This window comes from Bison bison, unplaced genomic scaffold (genome assembly GCF_000754665.1).
Source record: "Bison bison bison isolate TAMUID 2011002044 unplaced genomic scaffold, Bison_UMD1.0 scf7180017864212, whole genome shotgun sequence".
Classification (NCBI taxonomy): domain Eukaryota; kingdom Metazoa; phylum Chordata; class Mammalia; order Artiodactyla; family Bovidae; genus Bison; species Bison bison.
In genome coordinates, this window is record NW_011494784.1 from 3,569,020 (window position 1) to 3,594,388 (window position 25,369).

General features: G+C 40.3%; 1 protein-coding gene across 1 annotated transcript in view; it reads left to right on the forward strand.

Moving 5' to 3' along the window:
- PCSK5 (proprotein convertase subtilisin/kexin type 5) overlaps positions 1-25,369 on the forward strand; it is a 610,290-nt gene that overhangs the window by 532,998 nt on the left and 51,923 nt on the right. Inside the window, exon 29 of the mRNA XM_010844912.1 lies at positions 23,887-23,929. Coding sequence (XP_010843214.1) covers positions 23,887-23,929 — 43 coding nt within the window. The remainder of the gene's footprint in view (positions 1-23,886; positions 23,930-25,369) is intronic.

Genomic DNA, 25,369 nt, shown 5'->3' on the forward strand with positions numbered 1-25,369 from the left:
AACATAAAATCTGTCAATTATTTCTGGGGACTGGGTATCATAATTACCCCCCCTTGAATGTTAAAATGGAAATCAGAACCATGAAATCAGTAACTGCTTACCCTGACCACGGCACACATGGCTAACGACAATTACCCAGAGCCATTGTCTGACTGGCACATTATGTGCCCAGTGTGCATTACTGGGATGGGCCACCTGGGAACTTAGCAAGAAATCAGGAAAAAGCATTGGAACCCTGTCCAGTGAACAGAAACCTCATCTGATAGGGTGTAACACTTCTGCTCAGCCAAGAAGCCAGGGATCCTGCACTGGGGATTCTAAGCCTGATTCAAGTTAGAATTAGTAGAAAACGCTGGATAACTGACAGATGTGTTTTTAAATCCAAAGAGCCTTACTAATTTTAGCCTCCTCCAGGACTCTGACCTCAACACTACCTCGCTCCCCTCATCCTCACTCTCCAGCTACACTGGGGGCTCCTGCTCATGATTGTTTCTGGCCTATTCTTGATCCCAGGCCCTGCCCGAGCTGTGGTTTCTTCCACTGGAATACTTTAGATATTAACCTGGCTGGTTCCTTCCTGTCATCACATCTCAGTTTAAACATCACCTCTAAGAAGCTTCCCTTCAGCACTCAACCTAAAGCCAGCCTTCCTTTCTGTTTCTCTCTCGCTCTGTCTCTTTCTCCTTCCTGCCCCCACTCCTCACCTCCATTCTCATCCTCAACAAACACACATACGCACATCAATTACCTTTTTTCAATGCTGGCAGATCACATGCAATGATCTCTTATTTCAATTTTGTATGCAGTTTTAAAACTTGTTTGCTGTATTTCTTCATTAACACGTAACTGCCAGTCAGGCAGGCAGGGACGTTATTTTCTTTGCTGTCCTTTCATCAGTTTCTGAATCCTGCCCACCCTGAGTAGATGCTCAATCCACAGTTTTAGAACAAACAGACAAGCAGATTCCTAACAAGCAAACCTATGGTACAGGTTTGAAAGGGCCCTTGCGGGGAGTGGAAGAGCCGAACTCCAGCCCCAGGGCACACTGTGCCGGCCAAGTTACTACACACTTGTCTATGGGCCTCACGTGCTTGTGTGGAAGCAGAGACTGGACTGTGAGTGGTCAGCCTCCTATTCTGTGAAGCCTTTCTCTCCCCCACTGTCCACTTCTCCCAATTTAGCCAGAGCAGCTTTGCTTTCCTCTTTTTTTATGGATTTGATTTTTCATAAGTTCCCATTTGATGAAGGATTCTGCTGCTAAAATAAAAATGTTAATCCTCCAGATTAGATAAACCCTTCGGCTTGAAATTAATCCAGGCTCAGCCTCTTTAGCAGTTGTCTGATTCTGGGAAAAGCATTTAACTTCTCTAAACTTCAGTATCATTGTACATACTGGGGGCAATTTCAGTACCTGCCTGGTGGCATTGCTGGGAGTCAATCCCTCTTTCGGGGAGTAACAGCTCCCCGAAAGATATCCACACCCTAATCCCTGAATCCCACGAATATGTTGCCTTCTGCAGCAAAAGGGACTTTGAAGATGTGATTAATGTTGAAGATTTTAAGATGGGGATATTATCCTAGATTATCCATATGGGCAAAACCTAAGCACATGAGTCCTTAAAAGTGGAGAACCTTTCTATCAAGAGTCGGAGAGAAATGAGAGAGAAGGGGAGAGCCGTCACTGCTGGCTCTGAAGCTAGTTGAAGCCCCCCACCACCGCTCAAGCCGAGGGATGTAGGTGGTCTCTCAAAGCTGGATACAACCCTCAAAGATAGCCAGTAAGGAGATGGATCTCAGTCCTACAACTGTGAAGAACTGAATTCTGCCAACGACCCAGATGAGTAAGGAATTGGATTCTCTATGTAGAGCCCCCAGAAAGGAGCCAGCCCTGCCACAACTCTGATTTTAGCTGAGACCCATATCAGCTTTTAACCCACAGAGCAGTAAAATAATCAGTCTGTAATGTTTTCAGCTGGCTACGGTAATGTATTACAACAGCAATAGAAACCTAATACACCATTTAAAATACATAATTAAGTACTTCGCATATGGTAAGGGCTCAATAAATGCTGGCATTTCTTATAGATATTATTAATGGCATAATTACTAATATTGTTTTATCTCTTCCTGCCTGGATGTTGACCTCTGAATTCTGAAACCCCTTGTCCTGCCTCTCTTGGAACATCATCTTTGTAGCTGTTGCAGAGGAACTGTTTACCAGTTTCAGGGGCTGAGTGGTGTGCTGGATTACAGCTCAAGGAAATTTCTTGAGATGCAAAAAAACAACAGTGCAAATTAACATCACTAAAGAGGGGCAGACGGATGGATGGATGCTGTATATTTCTGGATAGGATGGCTTGAGAGGGACACCACATGACTTATGCAACAGTTTGGCTGAGAATGTTTAACCTGAGTCTAACCAATAAGAAATATTAGGCAAAAGCAAAATGAGAAACATGCTATTAAAAAGGAACTGCTGCCTTTCAAAAATGTGTCACAAAGGACAAAGAAGACCGAGGAGTTGCTCCAGATTATGAAAGAGACAAGATAACTAAATGCAATATGTAATTCCAGAACAGATTCCCATTGGACATGACAGTCAACTGAAAAAAAGTGGAATATAGAGGGTAGATCAGTGTATTTATCACTGATAAAGTTCTTGAAGTTAATGACTATACTGTGGTTATATAAAAGAATGTATTTATTCTTAAAGAAATATACACTGAAATATTTAGAGATAAGGGCCACAATGTATGCATTTTATTTTCAGTAGTTCAGGGGAAAATATATGTAACCATTCCCTTCTCCAGGGGATCTTCCCAACCCAGGGACTGAACTTGGGTCTCTCACATTGTGCGCAGATTCGTAACTGTCTGAGCCACCAAGGAAACCTGTGTATACATACATGCAAACACACACATACGTTTCTAATGTATATGTATATTTGTAAGGTATATATATATACATATACATAAAACCAAGTGAGTAAATTATACAGTAGAGTGTAAACAACAGATAAATCTGAGTAAAGGATAAATGGTTTTAGTCTTGCAACTTTTTTGTAAGTTTGAAATTATAGGCATATCCTGGATATGTTGTGGGTTTAGTTCTAGATCACCACAGTAAAGCACATAGCACAAAAAAGCAACTCAACAAAATCTGTTTCTCTTCACCCAGTGCAAATGCTACGTTTACACTACACTGAAGTCTATTGAGTATACAATGGTATATCTAAAAAACAATATAAGTACCTTAATTTCAAAACACATTATAACTACAAAATGCTAACCTTCATCTGAGCTTTCAGCAAGTCATAATCTTTTGCTGGTAGAGGGTCTTATTTCAACGTTAATGGAAGCTGACTGATTAGGGTGGTGATTGCTGAAAGTTGGGATGGCTTTGGCAGTTTCTTAAAATTAGACAACAGTAAAGTCTGCCACATCGATTGACTCTTCCTTTCACAAATGATTTTTCTGAAGCAGGCAATGCCATCAATGTGTTGATGGCATTTTAACACAGTAACACTTTTTGCAAAATTGGAGTCAATCCTCTAAAACCCTGCCACTGCTTTATCAACTAAGTTTATGTAATATTCTAAATGTTTTGCTGTCATTTCAACAGTCTTCATAGCATCTCTATCAGGAGTAGATTCCATTTCAAGAAACTACTTTCTTTGCTCATCCATAAAAAGCAACTCTTCATGTGTTCAAATTTCATTATGAGATTGCAGCAAATCAGCCACATCTTCAGACTCTACCTTGAGTTCTAGTTCTCTTGCTATTTATACCAAGTCACTTTGGTCATATCTGACTCTTTGCAACCCTATGGACTGTAGCCTGCCAGGCTCCTCTGTCCACAGGAGTCTCCAGGCAAGAATACTGGAGTGAGTTGCCACGCCCTCCCCCAGGCTATCTTCCTGACCCAGGGATCAAACCCACGTCTCCTGCATTGAAGGAAGATTCTTAACCACTGAGCCATCTGGGAAGCCCTATCCTCCACTGAAGTCTTGAACCCCTCAAAGTCATTCATAAAGGTTGAAATCAATTTCTTCCAAACTCCTGTAAGTGCTGATATTTTGACCTCTTCCCATGAATCACAAGTGTTCTTAATGGCATCTAAAATGGTGAATCCTGTACAGAAAGTTTTCAATTGACTTTTCCAATTAATTTTACCCTGATCCTCAGAGGAATCACTATCTATGGCAGCAACAGCCTTATGAGATTTCTTAAATAATAAGACTTGAAACTCAAAATGACTCCCTGATCAATGGGGTGCTGTAAGGATGTTGTGTTATCAAGAAAGAAAACAACATTAATCTTATTGAACATCTCCATCAGAGCTCTTTAGTGACGAGATACATTGTCTGTGAATACTAATACTCTTTTTTGTGATCAGATTTCAACAGTGGCCTTAAGATACTCAGACAGTAAAGAATTCGCCTGCATTGCTGGAGACCTGGGTTCAATTTCTGGGTTAGGAAGAACCCCTGGAGGAGGGCACGGCAACCTACTCCAGTATTCTTGCCTGGAGAATCCCCATGGAAAGAGAAGCCTGGTAGGCTACAGTCCATGGGGTCACAAAGAGTTGGACATGACTGAGCAACTAAGCACAGCAAGCCATGTTGTAAATACACGTGCTGTCATCCAGGCTTTGTTGTTCCATTTTATAGAGAACAAGCAGAATAGAGTTAGCATAATTCTTAAGGCCCCTAAAATTCTCAAAATGGTAAATGAGTATTGGCTTCAACTTCGAGTCACCAATTACATTAGATGCTCTGAAGCCAGGCAGTGACATCTCTTCTAGCTATGAAAGTCCTAAATGGTATCATCCAACAGAAGTCTGGTTTGTCTACATTGAAAATCTGTTGTTTAATGAAGCCACCTTCATAAACGGTCTTAATTAAACCTGGATAACTTGCTGCCACTTCTATGTCAACACTTGCTGTTTCACTTTGCACTTTTATGTTATAAAGATGGCTTCTGAAACTTCATGAATCAACCTATGCTAGTTTCAACATTTTCTCTCTGTAGCTTCCTCACCTCTCTCAGCCTTTGTAGAACTGAAGAGACTTAGGGCCTTGTTCTGGATTAGGCTTTGGCTTAAGGGAGATTTTTGACTGGTTTTCTCTTCTATCCAGGCCACTCAACCTTTCTCCACATTAGCAATAAGGCTGTTTCACTTTATCACTTGTGTGCTCACTGGTGTAGCACTCTTTATTTCCTGCAAGGACTTTTCCTTTGCATTCACATCTTGGCTGACTAGTTGGCACAAGAAGCCTAGCTTTCAGCCTACCTCAGCTTTTGACCTGCATTCTTCACTAAGCATAATCACTTCTAACTTCTGATTTAAAGTGAAAGACGTGCAACTGTTGCTTTCACTTGAACACTTAGAGGCCACTGTAGGATTATTTGTTGTGTTGTTGGTCAGTTGCTCAGTCACGTCCGACTCTTTGCAACCCCAATTGGCCTAATTTCAATACTGTGTCTCAGGAAACAGGGAGAAACATACAATAATAAAGAAAAAGCTGGAAATAGTGTGAGAATTACCAAAATATGACACAGAGACATGAAGCGAGCAAATGCTGTTGGGACAATGATGCCAACAGTCTTGCTCAATACAGGGTTGCCACAACCTTCCATTTGTAAAATACGCAATATCTGTGAAGTGCAATGAAATGAGGTAAGCCTGTAAAATGTTAAAAGAAAAGCAATCCCAGTTTGCAAAACTGTAAAGGGAAGGAATGAGTAGCTCTTGGCATCCATTAAAGGCAAACCACATGTTTTCTACTGATTTGTCTTTCCATCAGATACCCTATCTCATCATGCCTGTCCATGTTCCAGGCATTTAGAATGTACAGCTTCCCAAACCAGCATCGAGACACAAAATTTTCTCAAACTTTCCATTATATGTATTAAACATAAGTCTTAGAGAAAACACAATTTTCAAATAATCCACTAGTTTTAGACACCATAGTTCTTAGTCCCTGAAGTGCTTGCCACCTGCTTAGAAATATCCATACAGAAGACTAAATGCACTGCCTCAAAAAGGTGGCACAGCTGTCAGCCAAAATGTTAAATGAATGAAATAATCAGTTCATCATAAAAAATAATTACATGTATTTACTGCACATAGACAGAATTATTGACAACAATGCACCTACAGAAGGGATCATGGTGGGCTGGATAAATCACAGGTGCCTCCAAATAATTCTAAATGTTTGCCCATTTAATTCTCATTGCACTATAAGCCCTTTCATCTTTGACAGTGTTGGTAAAGAATGTCGGTGTTTGGGGTGGTGTGCTATGGAGACTGAATCCTCTCCCCTTCTATTCACACACCAAAATATATGAGGTTTTGAGCCTTCTGCGGTCAAGCCAGCCCCACTTCCCTCAGTGCCAAGTTTCTTTAGAAAACACTGGAGATTCCTAAAATGTATCAAAGCTTTGGAAAATTGCTCTCATAACTGACAAGAAACACAAATGCGTTCAGGCACCCACGTGTGCATCCATCATTTGACAACATCTTATTCAAAACTGTCTCAAGACCCAGGAATGAAAATAGCAATGGCTCTCCTACCAGGTCGGTGGCTTCTCTCAAAGTGAAGAAAGAAACGCTGAGCATCTCATCCATGTCATTTGTGACCATTAGAAAGACTGAAGGATGCTCTTCCATTTAATCCCTTTGGACCAACAACACAGCCCATTTGGAGCATAAAAACCCCAAGCCTAGAGAAAAGAGACAGCACAGATGAGCAGTTTCCACACACTTTCTCCATTCAGAGGTGCTAATAAGGAAAAATGCCGAATTACTATGATTGCCCGTGACTTGAAAATAGCTTATCACCTGCCAATATGAATGAAGGCTCCTGGAGGGCTGAGGAACAGCAGAAAGAATAATGGCCTTAGAGACAGAATCCTTATGGTTCCTGAGAGAGGAATCTCAGCTGACTGCAAAGGGGCCTGCCTTATAAAACAGAGCTCTTTTTGAAAACTTGTCCTGGGGTGTTCCCATGCCATGGAGAAAGAAAATAGAAGAGCATTCACAGAATAATCAGGCCCATAAAATACGAAATGAAGGGAAGACACTGCCAGCAATTACCTCAAAGAATCCTACAAGATAGACAGCCAATCAAAGATATTTCATGGTGGGGCCAAGCTCTCTGCAAATTCGACAGACAATTGTTAGCCTGCTCTCTACTTCATGTGTTATTGTGTAGAATTAATGACACTGTGAAATCCCTCTTGTTTTCAGACCTAAGCGCCACCGGAATTCTGTTAGAGCAGTCACATGAGATTCATTAAGAAGAGTTTGGCTTTGTAGAGATTGGGCATTCGGCTATTTCACAGAATGTTTTCTCTGTCATCACAAAGCCCCTGTGTTAGGGCTACTGTGGCTCCGCAGTCCCGCATCTGCATCCTTGCAAGGCCCCGCAAGCCGTCATATCTCAGGGTGGCTTGCCTCATTAGCAGGTGCTATGTTTTTATTTTTATTATGATAATGGATTCATTTCCCCATGGACTGTTTGGACTAAGTATAGCCATAGCCTGAGTTCTCTTTTATGGTCAACTTTTCATTTTATTTACTGCAGCACCAAAACAACTAGGATTTGTTTATTAATCTTTGTTCTCTTTGGGAATGGCTACAAGGAGAAAGGGCTCTCAAAAACCTGAAGAGTATTACCTTTTCATTCAGTAATTCATTGCCCACCCTCACAAAACCTATATACGTGTTGTGGGTACATTCATATGCACACACATGTGTGCTTGGGGAACACCCCCCTATACACCACAGACACATCAGTGTTCTAACATGTGATTGGGGGTGCAGAGACTAACTCTGTGCTGGAAACAGGACATGTGCCCTTCACGAACAGGTGGGGAAGCAAATACATAAAAATGTTTCTGCTCTTTCACTACCTTCTCTAGATAAATCATAGTGCTGCTTCTAACTTTCTTTCCACTTTTTTCTAATCCTAGTCCTCACCTCAATCCAGTACACTTAAGAAGCCCTGAAAAACTACCACTTTTGGAGAATGTGCTCAGAGGGTCTCTCCCTTCTCACCCCACCCATCCCATACATATACACATGCACACGCTCAGCTCCAGTACTTTGTTCCTCTACAACCGCAAAAAAATGCCATTCTTACTCTAAATAACATGCAGAGTGTTATTCAAAAAGCTCACGCTGACAAGATTTGTTATAGCATTGCCAGTTGCAGTTGATCATGTGTGTGGATGTGTATAGTTCTTAAAGAGCCATAGTTTCAAGTGTGTATTTCCTGTGAACTCTGTTCTACCCGAGAAACACTATAAAATGTACTTTTGATCATCAAAGAACTTGAAGCCCTGGGCTAGTGGTCAGTAAATCTACATTGAAAGCTCAAACTGACACTAATTAGCTTCTTGCTTAGGTCAAGTCCTGAAAAGTGTAGGTTTCAGTTTTTTTAATCTGTACAAAAGGGGGGGTGGGGGTGGAAACCGAACAAGATCAAGGGCCTAACTTCAAATCCCTGCAGGTGCCAGGCAGGAACCACAGTTGGGTTGGCCAGCTGGGGAGCTCAGGCCTAGGGCCAGGGGTCCAACAGTTCAGATGAGTCATTTGCTGCTCAGCTATCTGTTGTTGCAGGTAGAACCTGAGTGTAATCTAGACTGTCATGAGAAATCTTTTGATTTCTTTAGACATAATAGAGGTCAACCCTGTGCTGGTCCACCAAACATTTCTGCAAACCAGACTCCAGTTAAGCAGCTTCTGAACTACCTGCCCTCCAAGGTCCTCTGGCCCCATTTTGTATAATGTTTAGAGTCATCCAGGAACTGTCATGCAAACTGAGTATTCAGAAGAATGTATGGACATTGGGGAACCCAGTCACTGAATCCCTCAGGTCACTGAACAATGATGAGCTATGGTCATCGCTCACTCAACACTGTTTCAGCAGGTCCAAGTGTTTGTGATGAAAATCAATATGGGATTGATGACTTTTGACAAGGAGGAGGGGCTTAAAAGGAACATTAAAGGAAACAAAACTCCACTTTTAACTGTACATGTACTTGTGGCTGATAGTCTACACAATGAAGAGGAAGTAGGTCTCTATATAATCTACCACACAACTCTAGAGACTCAGCAAAACCTCCCAGGGCTGTAAGAAATCAAAGCACAGAAGTACAGAAAAAAGGAGCAATCGAAACATACCCAGTACTCCACAGAAGCCATCAAATACCACGAGAGAGAAAATGTGTAGTGACGAAGAAGACCTTGAACACAGAAAAACTCGCAGATCAAGGGAAACATTTTTGAAGAAAACTATTTCCAAATTCTGTGAAGTTTTCAAAAGGTAAAGTAAGAAGCAAAGGCTCCAAACCTAGGGGGAAGGATAGATTCTCTGGCTGGTGCCACCTGATTAACGAGCAGAAAGTGATCCAGTTGCTATAGCGACTTGAAGATACACAAAAGAAAACATCACTTCTTTAAAATATTCCTGATGATGAATAGGCAGAGTCTTTCAAAATATCTTCTTAGAAATGAAAGAGGCTCCTTTTTGTTTTTTTTTTTTAAGAGCCTATCACAGAGGATGGTGCTTAGATTTTTTTTTTTTTTCCTCTAGATAACAGAACTTGTTTACACAAGCTCTAGTTTGCTTACACAAACGAGCAATTTGGGCAAAAAGTAATGACCAGAAAATATGTCTGTTGGAGAGTAAATTTTGTTTTTCAGCAGTTTTGTTTCTGTTTAGGCAGCAAGGGAGAACAACGTATGTTGTCTTGTTTTTTCTTTTTTTCTAACAATATATTTAGCTGGAGAATTTCCGTGGACGCTGAGGTTGTGAAGTGCACCTAAACAGAGTCAGGAAATGAAAGGTTATGCTTTCTGTAACCTTCTCTTACCTGAATAGAGAGGTAATAAAACATATGATTTAGGGGAGACTGCACACCCAGTCCCTCTGCCTTCTCCAGCTTGGCTCCCGCAGCCCTGGACACTTATTTCAGGATCCAAAGGATTGTTCTGTTTTGCTCCAGGCAGTTTAACTTTGGCACAGTATCCTGAATAGATTGGAGATTCCAAGCAAAGTCTGGACATGAAAACTGCAATGATGAAATATCCTGGGGACCCCTTCTGCAGAGGGAGGAAGGCTCTTAGTTACATGATGTGGGTAGACTTAGTGCAAAGTCCAGCTGAATGTCCCAAGGCTGTGCCTGGACAGACATTCATTAGCTGACAATGTGATGTGGGCTTTTAATAATGGATAGACGAATCAGCAGTCTTGAATAGCACAGTAAGCCTGCATATTAAGATCTTTTAGAGTGAGTGTGGGAATATTTTTAAACAAGGATATGTAATCTTAAATAGAGGCAGTGTGGAAGAGATAGAAAAGTCACTTGGAATTCATAGGAACAGAAGTTTCCAAGTCTTCATTTGTTCTGTATGATCTTGAACAAGTGGCTGAGATTCCTTGGGGCTCAGTTTACTCATCCTTAAAATGAAGGGCTTGATATGTATAACTATGGCTGATTCATGTTGATGTTTGATAGAAAACAACAAAATTCTGTAAAGCAATTATCCTTCAATTAAAAGAAATAAATTTCTAAAAAATAAAAAAAATTGGAAAAAAATAGGGGCTTGGACCACCTTCAGTTTAGCCAATATATCAAGCACCTTCTATATGTCATCAGCTCCCACCTGTGTCAACAACCCCTACTCCTGAGTATATGGTTCCAAATAGAGTACCACTCAGCTGCTCATGCCCAAATTCCCAGAAATTATTATTTCTCCTCCTCTTTCTGGGCTTTATTACAAATACTTCTCTCCACAATTCAGAACCAGGTGAGCATTAAGATTTGGTGGGGGGTGGAATACAGAAACAGATCAAAATGGAGAATACATGTTAGATCCATAAAAAGTGAGCCTCCTAACACTCCGCCACCCCCATTAAACTTCCCATCTCAAGCATGCTGAGTCCCTTCTCCCAAACTCCTCAATCACGTAAGACAGAGCATTCCTCTTCCTCTTATAAAGAAACAGGTGAATTACCAAGAAGAACTAGTAGCGATCTTTCCAATATTTGAAAAAGGAAGGCAGAAACACAGAGGAAAAATGACGGCCACTAAACACTATTATCACTGCATTCGTTTCCAAGGGCTGCTATAACAAAGAATTACAAATTGAACTGGCTTAAAACAACAGAAATCTATGTTTCTCACAGTTTTGGAAGCTGGAAATCCAAAATCATGGAGTCAGCACAAGTGACTCCTTTTGGAGGCTCCAAGGGAGGTTCTTTCCTCACCTCTTCCTGGCTTCTGGTGGTTTCTAGTCATCCTTGCCTTCCTTGGCTTACAACTACATTACTCTAATCTCTTCCTTCGTGATCTCATTAACATCTTCCTTCTGAAACTGTATGTCTGTCTTCACATGCCTTGTTATATAAATATAAATCACTGGATTTAGGGGCTACTCTAATCTAGTGTGTGACCCCTAAATCCAATGACTGGGGCCACCCTAATTTACTGTGAGGCTTCCTTGGTGGCTCAGATGGTAAAGAACCTGCCTACAAAGCAGGAGACTCAGGTTCGATCCCTGCGTTGGGAAGATCCCCCAGAGAAGGGAAAGCCAACCCACTCCAGTATTCTAGACTGGAGAATTCCATGGACAGAGGAGCCTGGTGGGCTACATTCCATGGGGTTGCAAAGAGTCGGATAGAATTGAGCGACCTACAAGTAGAAACTCATCTTAATTTTGTTATATCTGCAAAGAATTTATTTCCAAGTAAGGTCACATTCACAGGCACCAGGGGTTAGCATGTGAACACATTGTTTGGGGGACATAATTCAACCCAAAGAGTCACCAAGTCATTTCTACTTTCTAAACATTGTTCACTCTGTCCACGTCAACCCACATCCAGTACTATAGTTCAGGTCATAAACATAGTTCATCTGGATACTGCAATAGTCTTTTTAACTGGTCTCCCTAATTCTAATCTTTTTCTATTCTTTCACTTCTGAATTTCATGCTCTATCCTGCAAAATGGCGTGCTTTCTAAAACTTAAACCTGTTGTGACAACCGCCTACAAATCTAAAATGATTTCCTACAGCTCTGTGTAAAACCTGTATTCCTGAGCATGACATAAAAACTTCGTAATTTAGCCACTGGTTTCTTCCATCTTCTCTCTCCTATCTCTTCATGCTTACTTGAGTCCTAACATCTACTCTACAGGTGCTACCTCAAATTCTTTGGAAACCACTTTTGTACTTTTCCCATTCTTTAATTTAAAAACCTGTATGTTTTTAAGGTGAGGGCATCTATGCTGTATTCTAACAAGGTTTTTGCCACTCTCTCTATGGTTTCTTCAAGGAGAATCTCATGAACCCATTTACTAAAGGAATTATCTCCATAAATTCAGCTCTTATCTACCTCCAGGCTTTTCCACATTAAAAAGTTTCCACCCTCTCCCGGCCTCAAACTCACTTTTCAGATCTCATCTAAGCTTCCACTTCCTCTAGGAACCCCCCACCACACACACACACACACACACACACACTTTTTTCTTCATAAATTGTTCACAATTCTGTTAGTAACACTGATCACATAGCATTCTACAATATCTTTTTACTTGCTGCATTGATCCATAGACCATAAGCTCCATATTGTATCAGGAATTAGTCATCATTGTAGCCACAGCATATAGTAGAACCCAAAATATACTTGCAAAAGGGATAAATTAATGCTGGGCATAACACTAGGGACTAGGGTTGCAGAGATGAGTAAGATATATTCCCTGAATATGGCAGATCATTAATAATTCACAACAACCCCACTGGATAAGAGTGACAGCATAAACACAAAATTCACTGGAAACTCAGAAAAAGACTCATTCTTTTGGAAGAAGCAGAGTATTCAAAAGAAACAAACAAAAATCCCTCATATTCTTCTAACATTTAAGCTGGGCTTTGAGCCTAAGTTCTCTTCTGGCTCTTATATTTTATTATTCCAAGTCTTTCATCACAATTTCAGAGAACTTCCTGCAACTCTTTTAGTGTCTTTCTGAAATGACTGATATTCTTTCATACACCAAAATTTCACATCTGCTTCTCAAGGTATTTTCCTTCTCTTTATTAAGTCTCTTGATTCTTCTCCACAGTCTAAAAGCTGTTCATTTTCTTGATTATTCTATTTTAGTATAATAGGTCTTCTTTCAGATCAAAGATATAATTATATGTTTATGCTGTTTCTTGGGACTAATGCCTAGTTCAGTTCAGTTGCTCAGTCATGTCCGATTCTTTGCCGCCAAATGAATTGCAGCACACCAGGCCTCCCTGTCCATCACCTACTCCCAGAGTTCACTCAGACTCACGTCCATCGAGTGGGTGATGCCATCCAACCATCTCATCCTCTGCCGTCCCCTTCTCCTCCTGCCCCCAATCCCTCCCAGCACCAGAATCTTTTCCAATGAGTCATCTCTTCACATGAGGTGGCCAAAGTACTGGAGTTTCAGCTTTAGCATCATCCTTCCAAAGAACACCGAGGACTGATCTCCTTTAGAATGGACTGGTTGGATCTCCTTGCAGTCCAAGGGACTCTCAAGAGTGTTCTCCAACACCACAGTTCAAAAGCATCAATTCTTTAGCGCTCAGCTTTACTTTATAGTCCGACTCTCACATCCACATATGACTACTGGAAAAACCATAGCCTTGACTAGACAGACCTTTGTGGGCAAAGTAATGTCTCTGCTTTTGAATATGCTGTCTAGGTTGGTCATAACTTTCCTTCCAAGGAGTAAGTGTCTTTTAATTTCATGGCTGTAATCACCATCTGCAGTGATTTTGGAGTCCCCAAAAAATAAAGTCTGACACTGTTTCCACTGTTTCTCCATCTATTTCCCATGAAGTGGTGGGACCGGATGCCACGATCTTCGTTTTCTGAATGTTGAGCTTTAAGCCAACTTTTTCACTCTCCTCTTTCACTTTCATCAAGAGGCTTTTTAGTTCCTCTTCACTTTCTGCCATAAGGGTGGGGTCATCTGCATATCTGAGGTTATTGATATTTCTCCCAGCAATCTTGATTCCAGCTTGTGTTTCTTCCAGCCCAGGCTAGTTATCCTTTAACAACTCTGGAAAATTCTTGGGTATTCTGTTCTCTTTGAACATTGCCTCTTTCACATTCTATCATCTCTTTTTGGAACTTTAACATATATTAGACCTTCTCATTTTAACCTCCACTATCTCTCATTGCTCTTTCCTGTTTGCTTTTTTGTCTATCTGGACTGAATTTTCTTTCATTGTATTTGTGTTTGAGTTTACTAGTTTTCTTCCTCTTGTGCCTAATCTACTTAATCTATCCATTGAGTTTTAAATTTGAATTTTTATGTCTTTCACTTACAGAGTTTACATATGGTTATTTTCAACTGTTTGGTTACTTTTCTACTCTCAAAATGATCTTTCATTTCTCTGAAATATTAAATTTTTATTTTTATGTCAGATAATTTCAAGATCTGTAGTCTCTGTGGGTCTGATTCTGCTGTCTATTATTTCTGCTGACTTGCATTCAGAGCACCTGATTTCCTTATGGCTCATGTTTTTAAACTGTGACCACTCTCCTTTAATGTCAGAATATTTCTATTTTTTTTTTAACCAACTCAACATAATTGAGATTTATACCATTTTCACACAACAGTAGAGTACAAATTCTATTCAAGTTCCCATACACTATAAACCAGGAGACACAGAAACATATTCAGGGACACAAAACAAATTGCAAAAATGTCATGGTCTAAAGGTACTGAAATCATACAGAGTGTATTCTCTTACCACTATGGAATTACATTAGAAATCAATGTCAAAAGATGTTTGAGCTATATGCCAATACAAAATGTTTTTGATATTAAAAAATTAAAATTAAAAAAACATACTACAGGTGCTGGTGGTAATAAAAATGTTATACTAAAATGTAAAAAAAAAAAAAGGTATCTTGAAAACAACCCACATATTTTCAAGTGCAATGGGACATTTACCAAGAGAGTTCTTTGACTTAGCACTAAAAGCCTCAATAAAGTTAAAAAACTGAAAAAACACAAAGGGTAATTGCAGAAAAGAAAGAATTTAAATGAGAAATTAATATCAAAATGAGAGATTAACATCAAGGATGAATGTGAGAATACTTTGAGATCTGGGTTAAGATTACATTTCTCTAGAGAGGATTCGCATTTGCCTCTACCAATTGCTTTGGGATACTACCTACCTGGGTCTAGTTTAAGTTTTCCTTATGAGATACTTTAGAACACACAGATAACATGAATTCTGATTAAAAATCTATGTAAGAGCCAATGTAAGATGCAACATAATTAAAAACCCACGTAAGATCAAATTCCCAGAAGAGGTTTGTTGTCGTCATTGTTTTAATCTACCCAATGCCAAATACAGGACCAGGATGGTTTGGTTCTTGTTCGGTGGTTGTTGCCCTCTTCTCCAGGCAACTTTATTTTTTAATTCAGCCTTACACTGAAACTGTAGTCCTTAGGTTCTCATTTTACTCTTATATTTTATCCGGCAACCCTAACAATAATAAGAATACTCTGAATTTTTCCATTCAAAATGAGAAAGAAAAGCCTATTTAAAGGAGAAGAGAGGAGAATCACAACTTAGTTTCTTTCAGGCCCTAAACAAATATTTCTGTGGTGCTCTAGTTTAAAGGTTTTTACATCTGTTTTACATTTTACTACATCATGATGTCTTCTCTAGCCAGCTTTGTTACTTGCTGTCCTCTCACCAGATTGCAAGCTCCCTGAGAGCAGGGGTTGCCTTTCTTATCTGCATATACTCTGTACAACATGAAAAGCAGTGCATGGGTTGCTTTCAGTTAAGTGTTTATTGCTCCTAAGTTATTTCATTGCTGAATTCTCCTCCTTTTCCATCCATCCAGGTGCTCCAGCAAGAGTCAGGGAGTCATCTGACTTTCTTATCTCTCACATCTTACATCTATTCTCAATTTTATCTTCTCAATTTCTCTTAAATCTGACTTTTCTTCATGACTGCACCTATAGTATTCAGTTCAGTTCAGTTGCTCAGTTGTGTCCGATTCTTTGCGACTCCATGAATCGCAGCACGCCAGGCCTCCCTGTCCATCACCAACTCCCGGAGTTCACTCAAACTCACGTCCATCGAGTCGGTGATGCCATCCAGCCATCTCATCTCTGTCGTCCCCTTCTCCTCCTGCCCCCAATCCCTCCAAGCATCAGAGTCTTTTCCAATGAGTCAACTCTTCGCATGAGGTGGCCAAAGTACTGGAGTTTTAGTGTATCCCTAATCATTTTTCCTCTACTATATTTCTTAAAAGGGTGTTTCTCAATGTGTTACATGCAACAGTAGTTTTGCTATCTATAATTTAATAAAGGTAATCATGTCTATAGTAAAAATAAGTTATTTTTAAATACAGCACCTCATGTCTTCCCATGACTCTTAGATTAGAATGCAAACCTGTTACCTTGGTCTATAAGACTATATTTTATCTGGTCCTGCCCTGGACCCTGGCCTCATATCCCGACTCTCTCCCTTTCTCTTTATTCCCTTCAGCCCCACTGGCCTTCCTGACATTCCATAAACAGATCACACTTTCTTGGTCTCTGTCTAGAACATTCTACCCTCAGAACTACACAGGGCTAACTCTGTGTTATCATTCTAATCTCTATTCAAATGTCAGTTCTTGAAAGGCTGTTTCCCAACTAGCCTAAGTTAAAGCCTCCCTTCTCCATTATAGTCTCATCACTTCTAACCCTTTATCTGAATATATTATTTATGTTTTTCTTCTTCATTCAATGCCTATTTCTGGAGTATCTGCTATGTGTCAGGCAATGCTGTTGGTATTAAGGTACAGAAAAATAAAAACCAAACAAAACATGGAGCCTGAATTTTAGTGGCTACTTAACACATTTATTGAAAATATGTATTTTTTATTTAGATTCTAAAAATTATCTAATTTTTCTTTTATCATCTGTCTTCCCCCTAAAATGTAAGTCCTAGAATGAATGAATAAGTGAAAGAACCTACAGCTGTAGAGAGCAATCCTCACATGAACTCAGCTGTGTATATGCAGCCATCACTTTTACCTGCTAGTTGGTTTAGAGAAGGATGAAAATCCATAAACAGCTTGACTATTATGCTATTCCATTGTTGGAATCAGGAGACCTGGTAAAGACTAAAATCCAACATAGAATAGAGCCCTCTTTAGCCAACATTTGTAGACAATGATTTGGATGATTTATTCATGTCTCTTCTACTACTGTGTCCCTCCAGTGGGTTGTGCCCCACTGTCAGCTGCACTACTTGCATTACTGCCAATTCAAATATTTATTCATTGTCCTTGGACACCATTGAGGACAAAATGATTGAAAATCATCAACAGTCCCCCTAACCAAATACTTTGTATCCCAGCACCACTGAACCTTCCAGAAAAATCTTCTGCTTTGACAAAGCTGTCAGAGGGTCCATTTCATATTTGAGTGTTCACTATTTGAAGCAATTATAAGTGCAAAGTATATTTGAATTATGTACTTTCTAGTGCTATTTGGGGCTTATAATTAGTTGCACTCTTTTGGCATATAAATCCCTTAACCCAGTTCATTTTCCTGGGGTGGGGTGAGGAACGTCACTGACTTGCCTACAGATTTGTACAGCACTGTGCGGTAATGAAGTACATATTTACTCTCAGAGAATATGCATTATTGACAATGTGCTTAATTATTTCCATAAACAATTTAAGTACTGGCTGCTTATAATGCTATCTGTTTCCTCAAAGGAAGCAGCAGTGCACCTCAGTAGGAGGTGACATCCTACCGATGCTCCGAGAAGGCTGCAGCTGCTCATAAAGAGGTGGTTTTAAAATGGCTAGCCCAAGGGACAGCCCTAGTCCACTCAGGGAGTCTGAGACAGAGCCAAGAACAACCCCATTTCCTAGTCAACTACCTTCTTTACAGAGTCCTATCAGAAAAACAATTCATATTAAAAGTGAATTTTTACAAAGGAGTTTGTACAAACATCTGCCACTGTTTTAACTGCACCCCATGGAAGAACATCAGTCCTGTCCCAGTGATGTAGAATTAGAGAATGCTGAGAAGCAAAATGGAAAGATGAAAGAACAGAAGTGGGCAGGAAAGGGACAAAAAATGAAGAGCAGAACCAAAGGGCCAGCCTCCTCAGGGGAGATCTGTGGGCAGAGAGTGTTTCCAGACACATGGCCCAAAGGACGCCAGAGACTCATAACCTAAGCACTTTCTTTCTTCCTGTAATAGCATTTCTGATTCTAACAAATTCCATGACACACATTTATTAGGAAAATAGAAACATAGACAGACACACAAATGAAATCACAGATGACTACTATTAACATTTTAGCTTTTTCTTCTGATTTTTTATAAAGTTGTATCTATACATACATACAGATGGATAGATTATGCATGTACTAGATATGGATTATCATCCTATTTCACCTAGCCTATCATGAAAATGTTTTCATATCTCTAAACACTCACGAAAAACAGAATTTGAATGGTTTTGTACTAGCCCATCTTATACAAATGTGCCATATTTTTTTAACTTGTTCCCAACAGAAGAACTTTTAGGCTGTCTTTTGCAGGGATATGAGACCTGGTTATTTTCATCTAGAGAAATAAATTTGTGTACTAAATCTATAGAGGGTGGTGGAAAGGTAGAGAAAGTGGCACCCAGCCCCATCATTAAAGCATGCTCATTCATATCTGTATTTTCAACTTTTCTTTCAACCCAAAAGTGCTAGATGAACAAGTTGATTAGAATTATATAGTCTGTCTATAAATAGGGGCTGGAAGTCAAGAGCAGGCAGTCCTTAGACATATGCATACGAGTGAACCCATTGGAAAGCCATTCCTTTCAATTATAACTTTAAGGAACCAAATGTAAGACACATTTTGGGGAGTTTAATATATGAATTCATTAGCTCAGATACAGCTTTTGGTTAGGTGGGCCTGAGTGAGCAGTCTTTAAAGTATGCAAGACAATCCATTAGGGCTATATAAAAATACAGAATTTGTATTCAAAATTATGTTATCCTCTTAAATCTTCTACTTTGGCATGCCTTTCTAACATATGTAAAATATTCATGCACCAGTACATATAAATAATTTAGACAGACATATATGCCCATTGCAGGCACATGCTAATTTTTTTAAACATTTCAAAAAATATGGAGATTACTGCTTTTGATTTGTGTTGTTATGGAGCTTTGGAAAGTTATTGGGACTAGAAACCTATAAAATATGGGGGGAGCATCAGTTTGGTCTAATACTCTGCCTGAATGTAGGAGGCACTGGGAAGGCAGGTAAAGCCCCAGATTTTCTCAAGCCTAGGATATAGGTGACTGGACCCAAGAAGGTGACTGAGTCCAAAAGTTGGAACCATCTGAGAAAAGCAAGCAAGCATCTGGGGTATGTTGAATTACAATGAGGTGGGCACTGTTTTATGGCATCTTTACGGACATGGTCTAAGAGGCCACAGTAGAAGGACCCTAATGAATCTAGGACACCCGAGAAGAGACTGAGGTTTAGGAGCCTCCCAAGACTGCAAGTTTAACACACCCATTAGTCTAGAATCCTATGCAGTAACCTAGTAGGTCTTTGCAGTGATGGGACAGGGGCCAGATAGGTTTCAATAGCCAGTAGAAGATAGAGGCCTGGCTAGCATAGGGTGTGGATAAAAGTCCTAGGAGCCTGAAAATGAATTTTGAGAAAAACAACCATAACTAAGTTGGGAGCACCTTGACATTAACTTTTCCCTACAGTTCTGCAGAGAGTCAATTCTGGCTAAACAATCTCTATAACTCCTGGCTAATTCTGGCATATCTAGGTATTACATGATATTAATAAAAGGCTATTCTTAGGATACCAAGTTTCCTCTGCCTCCCTCAGATGAAAAATAAACACACAATAAGAAACAAGTTTAGAAAAAGCAAACTAGAATCATTTTAACTTGTATGTATTTTTAATTATGTGGCTCAAAGTTTACGTAAACCATAAAAATAAATTATTTTTCTCTGGACATTTTTAAATGTTCAGCTCCATCTCAAGTTTAAAATACCCCTTTTCCAATATAGTTGGTAATTAAGAACTACTAACTCCTGATGTGGCCTGATCCACCCAACTCAATGGTAAAGGCTATAGGTATTACTGAGAATGTAATAAAATGGCAGAGAATGTAAGCTGACCACTGAAGGTGGCGCTGACAGCAGAAGTCAATGTCTCCACAAGGACAGTGCACTCATGCTGGGCTCCAGCCCTGCTGGTCTCCAAGGAAACTATGGAAAAGGGACGCAGAGAATCACGAAGCTCTCTCCAGACAGAGTGGACACTGTAGTCCTATCCGTCCCAGCCCATCCTGTAAAAATGAGACAATAAAACAAATTTTTGCAAGAAGGGACGTCTTGACAAGGCATCTGCTCACACATTCTCCTTAGCTGGGATGTAAGCAGCTGAAAGTCAGTGGCTGTTTCTGAAGATTTTTTTCCAAAAGTAGAAGGCTCTCACTGTGATCTGTCTGAATTTGCCCCATCCCTTCTCAAAATATGCTCTCTCAGCTCAAGTTTGACGAGATCAAATAACCAGATCTATTTAAATACCCTACTCTGGACGACACCTTCCAAGACAGTTAACAATTCTAGCTTGTTTAGACTCTTCAACCACCACCCCAACACACACACACACACACACAGAGTCAGGAAAATGTCTCTTTCTTCCTTAAGCCCTCCTTACCATCCAAATGCCAACTTGATTTAGAGTCAACTTCCAGGTTTGGGATTGTTACCTTACCTTAATCCCATAGCAGCTGCCTCCCAGTGGTCAAGCTAAATCCATTTAGGTTATGTCTGACTTGTGAATCTTCTGGGGTAGAAAATTTTTTCTCAACAATTCTTATGCTTTAGAACTGGTAATAATGAGCAAGACTAATGGGCATTCATAAGCTGTTATAAGACAGAGTTCTTGTTCTATGCATTATTCATTTATGCAAACTGTTGTAAGGGTACCAAATTCACTATGCAACTGGGCTGGAAAAGTCCCTAGACTGGAGATTACATTGGTATGCACATTTCTGAGGCTTGATTCTGTTTCACATTTTCAACAGTGACCTGCTTAAGGGAGCAGAGAGCAAACTCATTAAGTTCCTAGATGGGAGGGATGGCCAGAACATTAGAGAACAGGATTAGAATTTCCTCAGCCCTTGCCAAATTAGCAAAACTGTCAGAGTCAAATATGTTCATTGAGGACAGGCAGGGAAGAGGAAAGCTGCCCAAATGCAAGCCGAGTAGTAGCAATTTCTTTAAGAGGACTAAAAAGAATGCAGATGTAAACACAGACTCATAGTGGGAAATAAACTTACCCAATATAACCATTAGTGCTCACTGGGACTTTTGCACCCTCTTAAAAAGGACTCAGATCCCCAGTCAATGGATTGTAGAAGCATAAAGCCCACTCCTGAGAATTCCACAAATTCCAGTGAGCTTTTCCTTTCCATGATGACACAATTCGCCTGGTTTATGGTTCACTTTACTGTCCTGCTCTGGTCACCCTACAGCAAACCATGCTGACCCAGACACAAAAACTATTTCCCTCCCATTAGCAAATCATGGCCTCCTGCAGAAGGGCCTGGCTATCTCCTTGATTGTCTTGGCTCTTGTTTAATCATTCTGATTAAACTTGTATCCCAAGTGGCTTAACAAGATATTTTCCTAAATATAGACAGCTCTTTAGAGGAACTCTGGGACAAGCTGTTAAGATAATAATGTTTGCATCCATGTTATCTAACAGAGGTGAGCATGACCAAGTCATAAGCCAACAGCGCTACAGCCAAGGGCCAGCACATGTAAAGTGACAGACAGTAAATACTTTCTAACTCTGTTTCAAGCACTCTGAGGCTATGGCATGGAAGAATTCACACACAATATGCAAACAAAAGGGGCCCGCCCGAGTAGGCCATAGATTGCCTACTCCTGCTAGACTTAGCTTCAGAATATTTGACTTTGGGGGAGGCTTAGCAACAGTCTTATCCAACAGAATCATTTTATACCTGCAGAAATCAGCACCCAGAAAGTAGACTGATACTTATGCAAGTTCATAAAACAGTTGAGCCAGGGTGAAAACTTCAAATTAAACACAGGTAGCCCAGTTCCTAGGCCAGTGCCCTCTCCATGGTATCATCACTAGACTGTTTCCAGAAGGTTCTAGGGATCCCTGCTTACACGGTAGAACCTCTTCTAGAAATTTTTCCACTAATTTTCGGCACATGTATTAGTCACAGTATGCGTGATACACAGCAGTGTTTAGGAGGAGCCAAGATGAAAGTCTGACTCAGATGAAGTTGACTCTGCCATCAAGGAGCAGACTTCTCAAGAACCAGAATAAAGCCTAAATTAGATTAGAAAGGAAAACCAAGCAGAAAGTTCAAAGGACATAATTTTATTGGGTTGGCCCAAAAGTTTGTTTGGGTTTTTCTATAACATCTCAAATGAACTTTTGGGCCAATCCAATATTTAGTTTGAATAAAGTTAGTTCAGTTCAGTTCAGTCACTCAGTTGTGTCCAACTCTTCACGACCCCATGAATCGCAGCACACCAGGCCTCCCTGTCCATCACCAATTCCTGGAGTTTACTCAAACTCATGTCCACCAAGTCGGTGATGCCATCCGGCCATCTCATCCTCTGTCATCCCCTTCTCCTCCTGACCCCAATCTCTCCCAGCATCAGGGATTTTTCCAATGAGTCAACTCTTCACATGAGGTGGCCAAAGTATTGGAGTTTCAGCTTCAGCATCAGTCCTTCCAAAGAACACCCAGGACTGATCTCCTTTAGGATGGACTGGTTGGATCTCCTTGTAGTCCAAGGAGTCTTCTCCAACACCACAGTTCAAAAGCATCAATTCTTCGGTGCGAGCTTTCTTCACAGTCCAACTCTCACATTCATACATGACTACTGGAAAAACCACAGCCTTGACTAGATGGACATAAATCCTCATATACCAAGATGCACATTTCAGAAAGGAGCAACTGTTTTCTATCTCCTTTTAGAATGAAAAGAGCAAACTTAGAGTATAAGTTAGATCACAGAAAGAACTTACTGGAAGTAACTCTGTCACTCACAAGAACTTCAGGCCAGAGGAAGTCACCAAATTGTCTTAATAACTGGACCTTGGAGTTGGGATCTTCCAGGGAGGGACAGGTGAGAGAAACAGTCTAAGTCAGTGATTCGCAAAGTCCTTTCTTTCTCATTAAGTCACCTGAAAGTTGTAGGAAAGAGTCCTCTGAGCCAACAGGGACACAATGAATCACTGTACTTAATGCGAACAGGACAGTTTCTTTAAGAGGGCAATGAAGAGCAGAACAAAAGGATATACTGTATTAGAAAAATAAATAAATACTTACCCAGATTTCAAAGAAGCCTCCCAGATGAGATTCCCTCACATTGCCATTAAGGGGTAACTCAATTAAAATCCCCCATTCAGGTCGGAAGCTTGCAGTCCCTTCCAAATGTGTGTGTGGACACACCAGAAGCCTTTACCTAGGTTGTGGTCAGGAGCTTCTTTATGTAGATCATTCATGAGCAACAATTTGAAGACCCAGTAGCTTGGACCTATTCCTTCTTGAAAGTCAGGGCCAAGTTTTTATGAGAACTCTTATTTTACTAGCTTTAATAAAGATAAATCATAGTGTACATCTTGTTACTAATTTAAAAATGGTGCAATCTACTGAAACATCATTTCTAGACAGTACATTTTGTGAAACCATCCCATAAGTATGTGTTTCAAGCCACAACTTTTCTAAAACTCAGTTTTTCAAATGATGAACTCGATGATTATTATTTTGATTATTATAATTTTTTTCCAGATGATCCAGGAACCTGCACATCATGCACTACAGGGTACTACATGTAAGTCTGGTCTTTTTTTTTTTTTTTTCCATGGCACTAACTTTTTCTACAGTTTAAGCATTACTGACTTAATCTTAAATCCAGTGATTAAAGCAAAGAGGCCCTGCAGCCTGAAGCAACTCTCTCTTGTCAGGCTATTAATGAACAATTCTTGGATTTAGCAATAAGAGCCCAGCTGTTTTCTTGCCTCGAAAGGAGGCCCTCTCTCTCTTGGTCCTGGAAGTCACCCAGCGTGACACTGGTGTCTAGGAATCCTGCCATGGGTTACCAAGATTCAGACCCTGCTGTTTATGGACAGACTTTAATAATACACTCGACCCCAAGCAAGTTGTTTCCAAATGTCTGCGTGGAGACCTCGTTCTAAAGGACAGACAGTCCAGGATGAAGCCAGGTGTTTGTTAAGCTCTTAATCCCCCTACAGGCAATGAGAGATGAAGACCACTAGGTTAAATGAAATGCAGATAACCATCACCCCCAAAGTTCTCTGATACAAATCCACAAATCAAGGATGTTATGTCTCAGTATCACCTCCCCCTCCTATTCTTGTCAGCCTTCCAGGATACATTGGTGCCTATCTTGGAAGAAAAACTAAGAAAAGAAGGGAGACAAGGCTCTTTGGGGTGGTCTATGTTTGGGTCGCCTCCACTTTGGTGGGCTGACTCCTTCTGTCACCACCTGGCCTTTCTCCTCCATCAGATTCCAAGAACTCAAAATGTGGTGGTGGGTAGAAAGAGGTTAAAAGGGGTGAGGACAATGGGAGAGAAGGGAAACCCAACAAGCTGAGACATACTAAAAATAATCTATTAACCTCAGCATTACTTAAACTTATGGTTTTAATTCAACTTTTCCAGAATTGCCTAGTATTCTCTACATTGACTATGTCTCTACATCTTCCTGATTGAATGATTTAAATTACTGTCCCATTTAAATAGGAGTCTAGACTTGATTATTGTAAGGTAGACCAGATGACATTCAATGAGCAGCCAGTCTTTTGTCAGCACATTCATAGCTGGCATGTGGTCCACCACATGAACCCACAGCAGACATGAAGAGCAGAAATGCAAGCATTTCTTGACAAGGTCACATGGTTGAAGCTACAAAATGTTCCTCTAGGAGCCAAGAAAGGAGAACTCAGACTCAAATAAAAAAAATAGCAACCATGCAGAAGGAGGTGGGTAATTCTCTTTGTCCCTATTACAGCTCTGCATCCCTCCACCTTGGGTCTTGCCTGGTGGCTCAGATGGTAAAGAATCCACCTGTGATGCAGGAGACACGGGTGTGACCCCTGGGTAGGGAAGATCCCTACCAAATAGCAACCCATTCCAGTATTCTTTCCTGGGAAGAATTTCATGGACAGAGGAGTCTAGAGGGTTTCAGTCCATGGCGTCACAAAACAGTTGGACACAACTTAGTGACTAAACAACAACCAACACCCCTCCA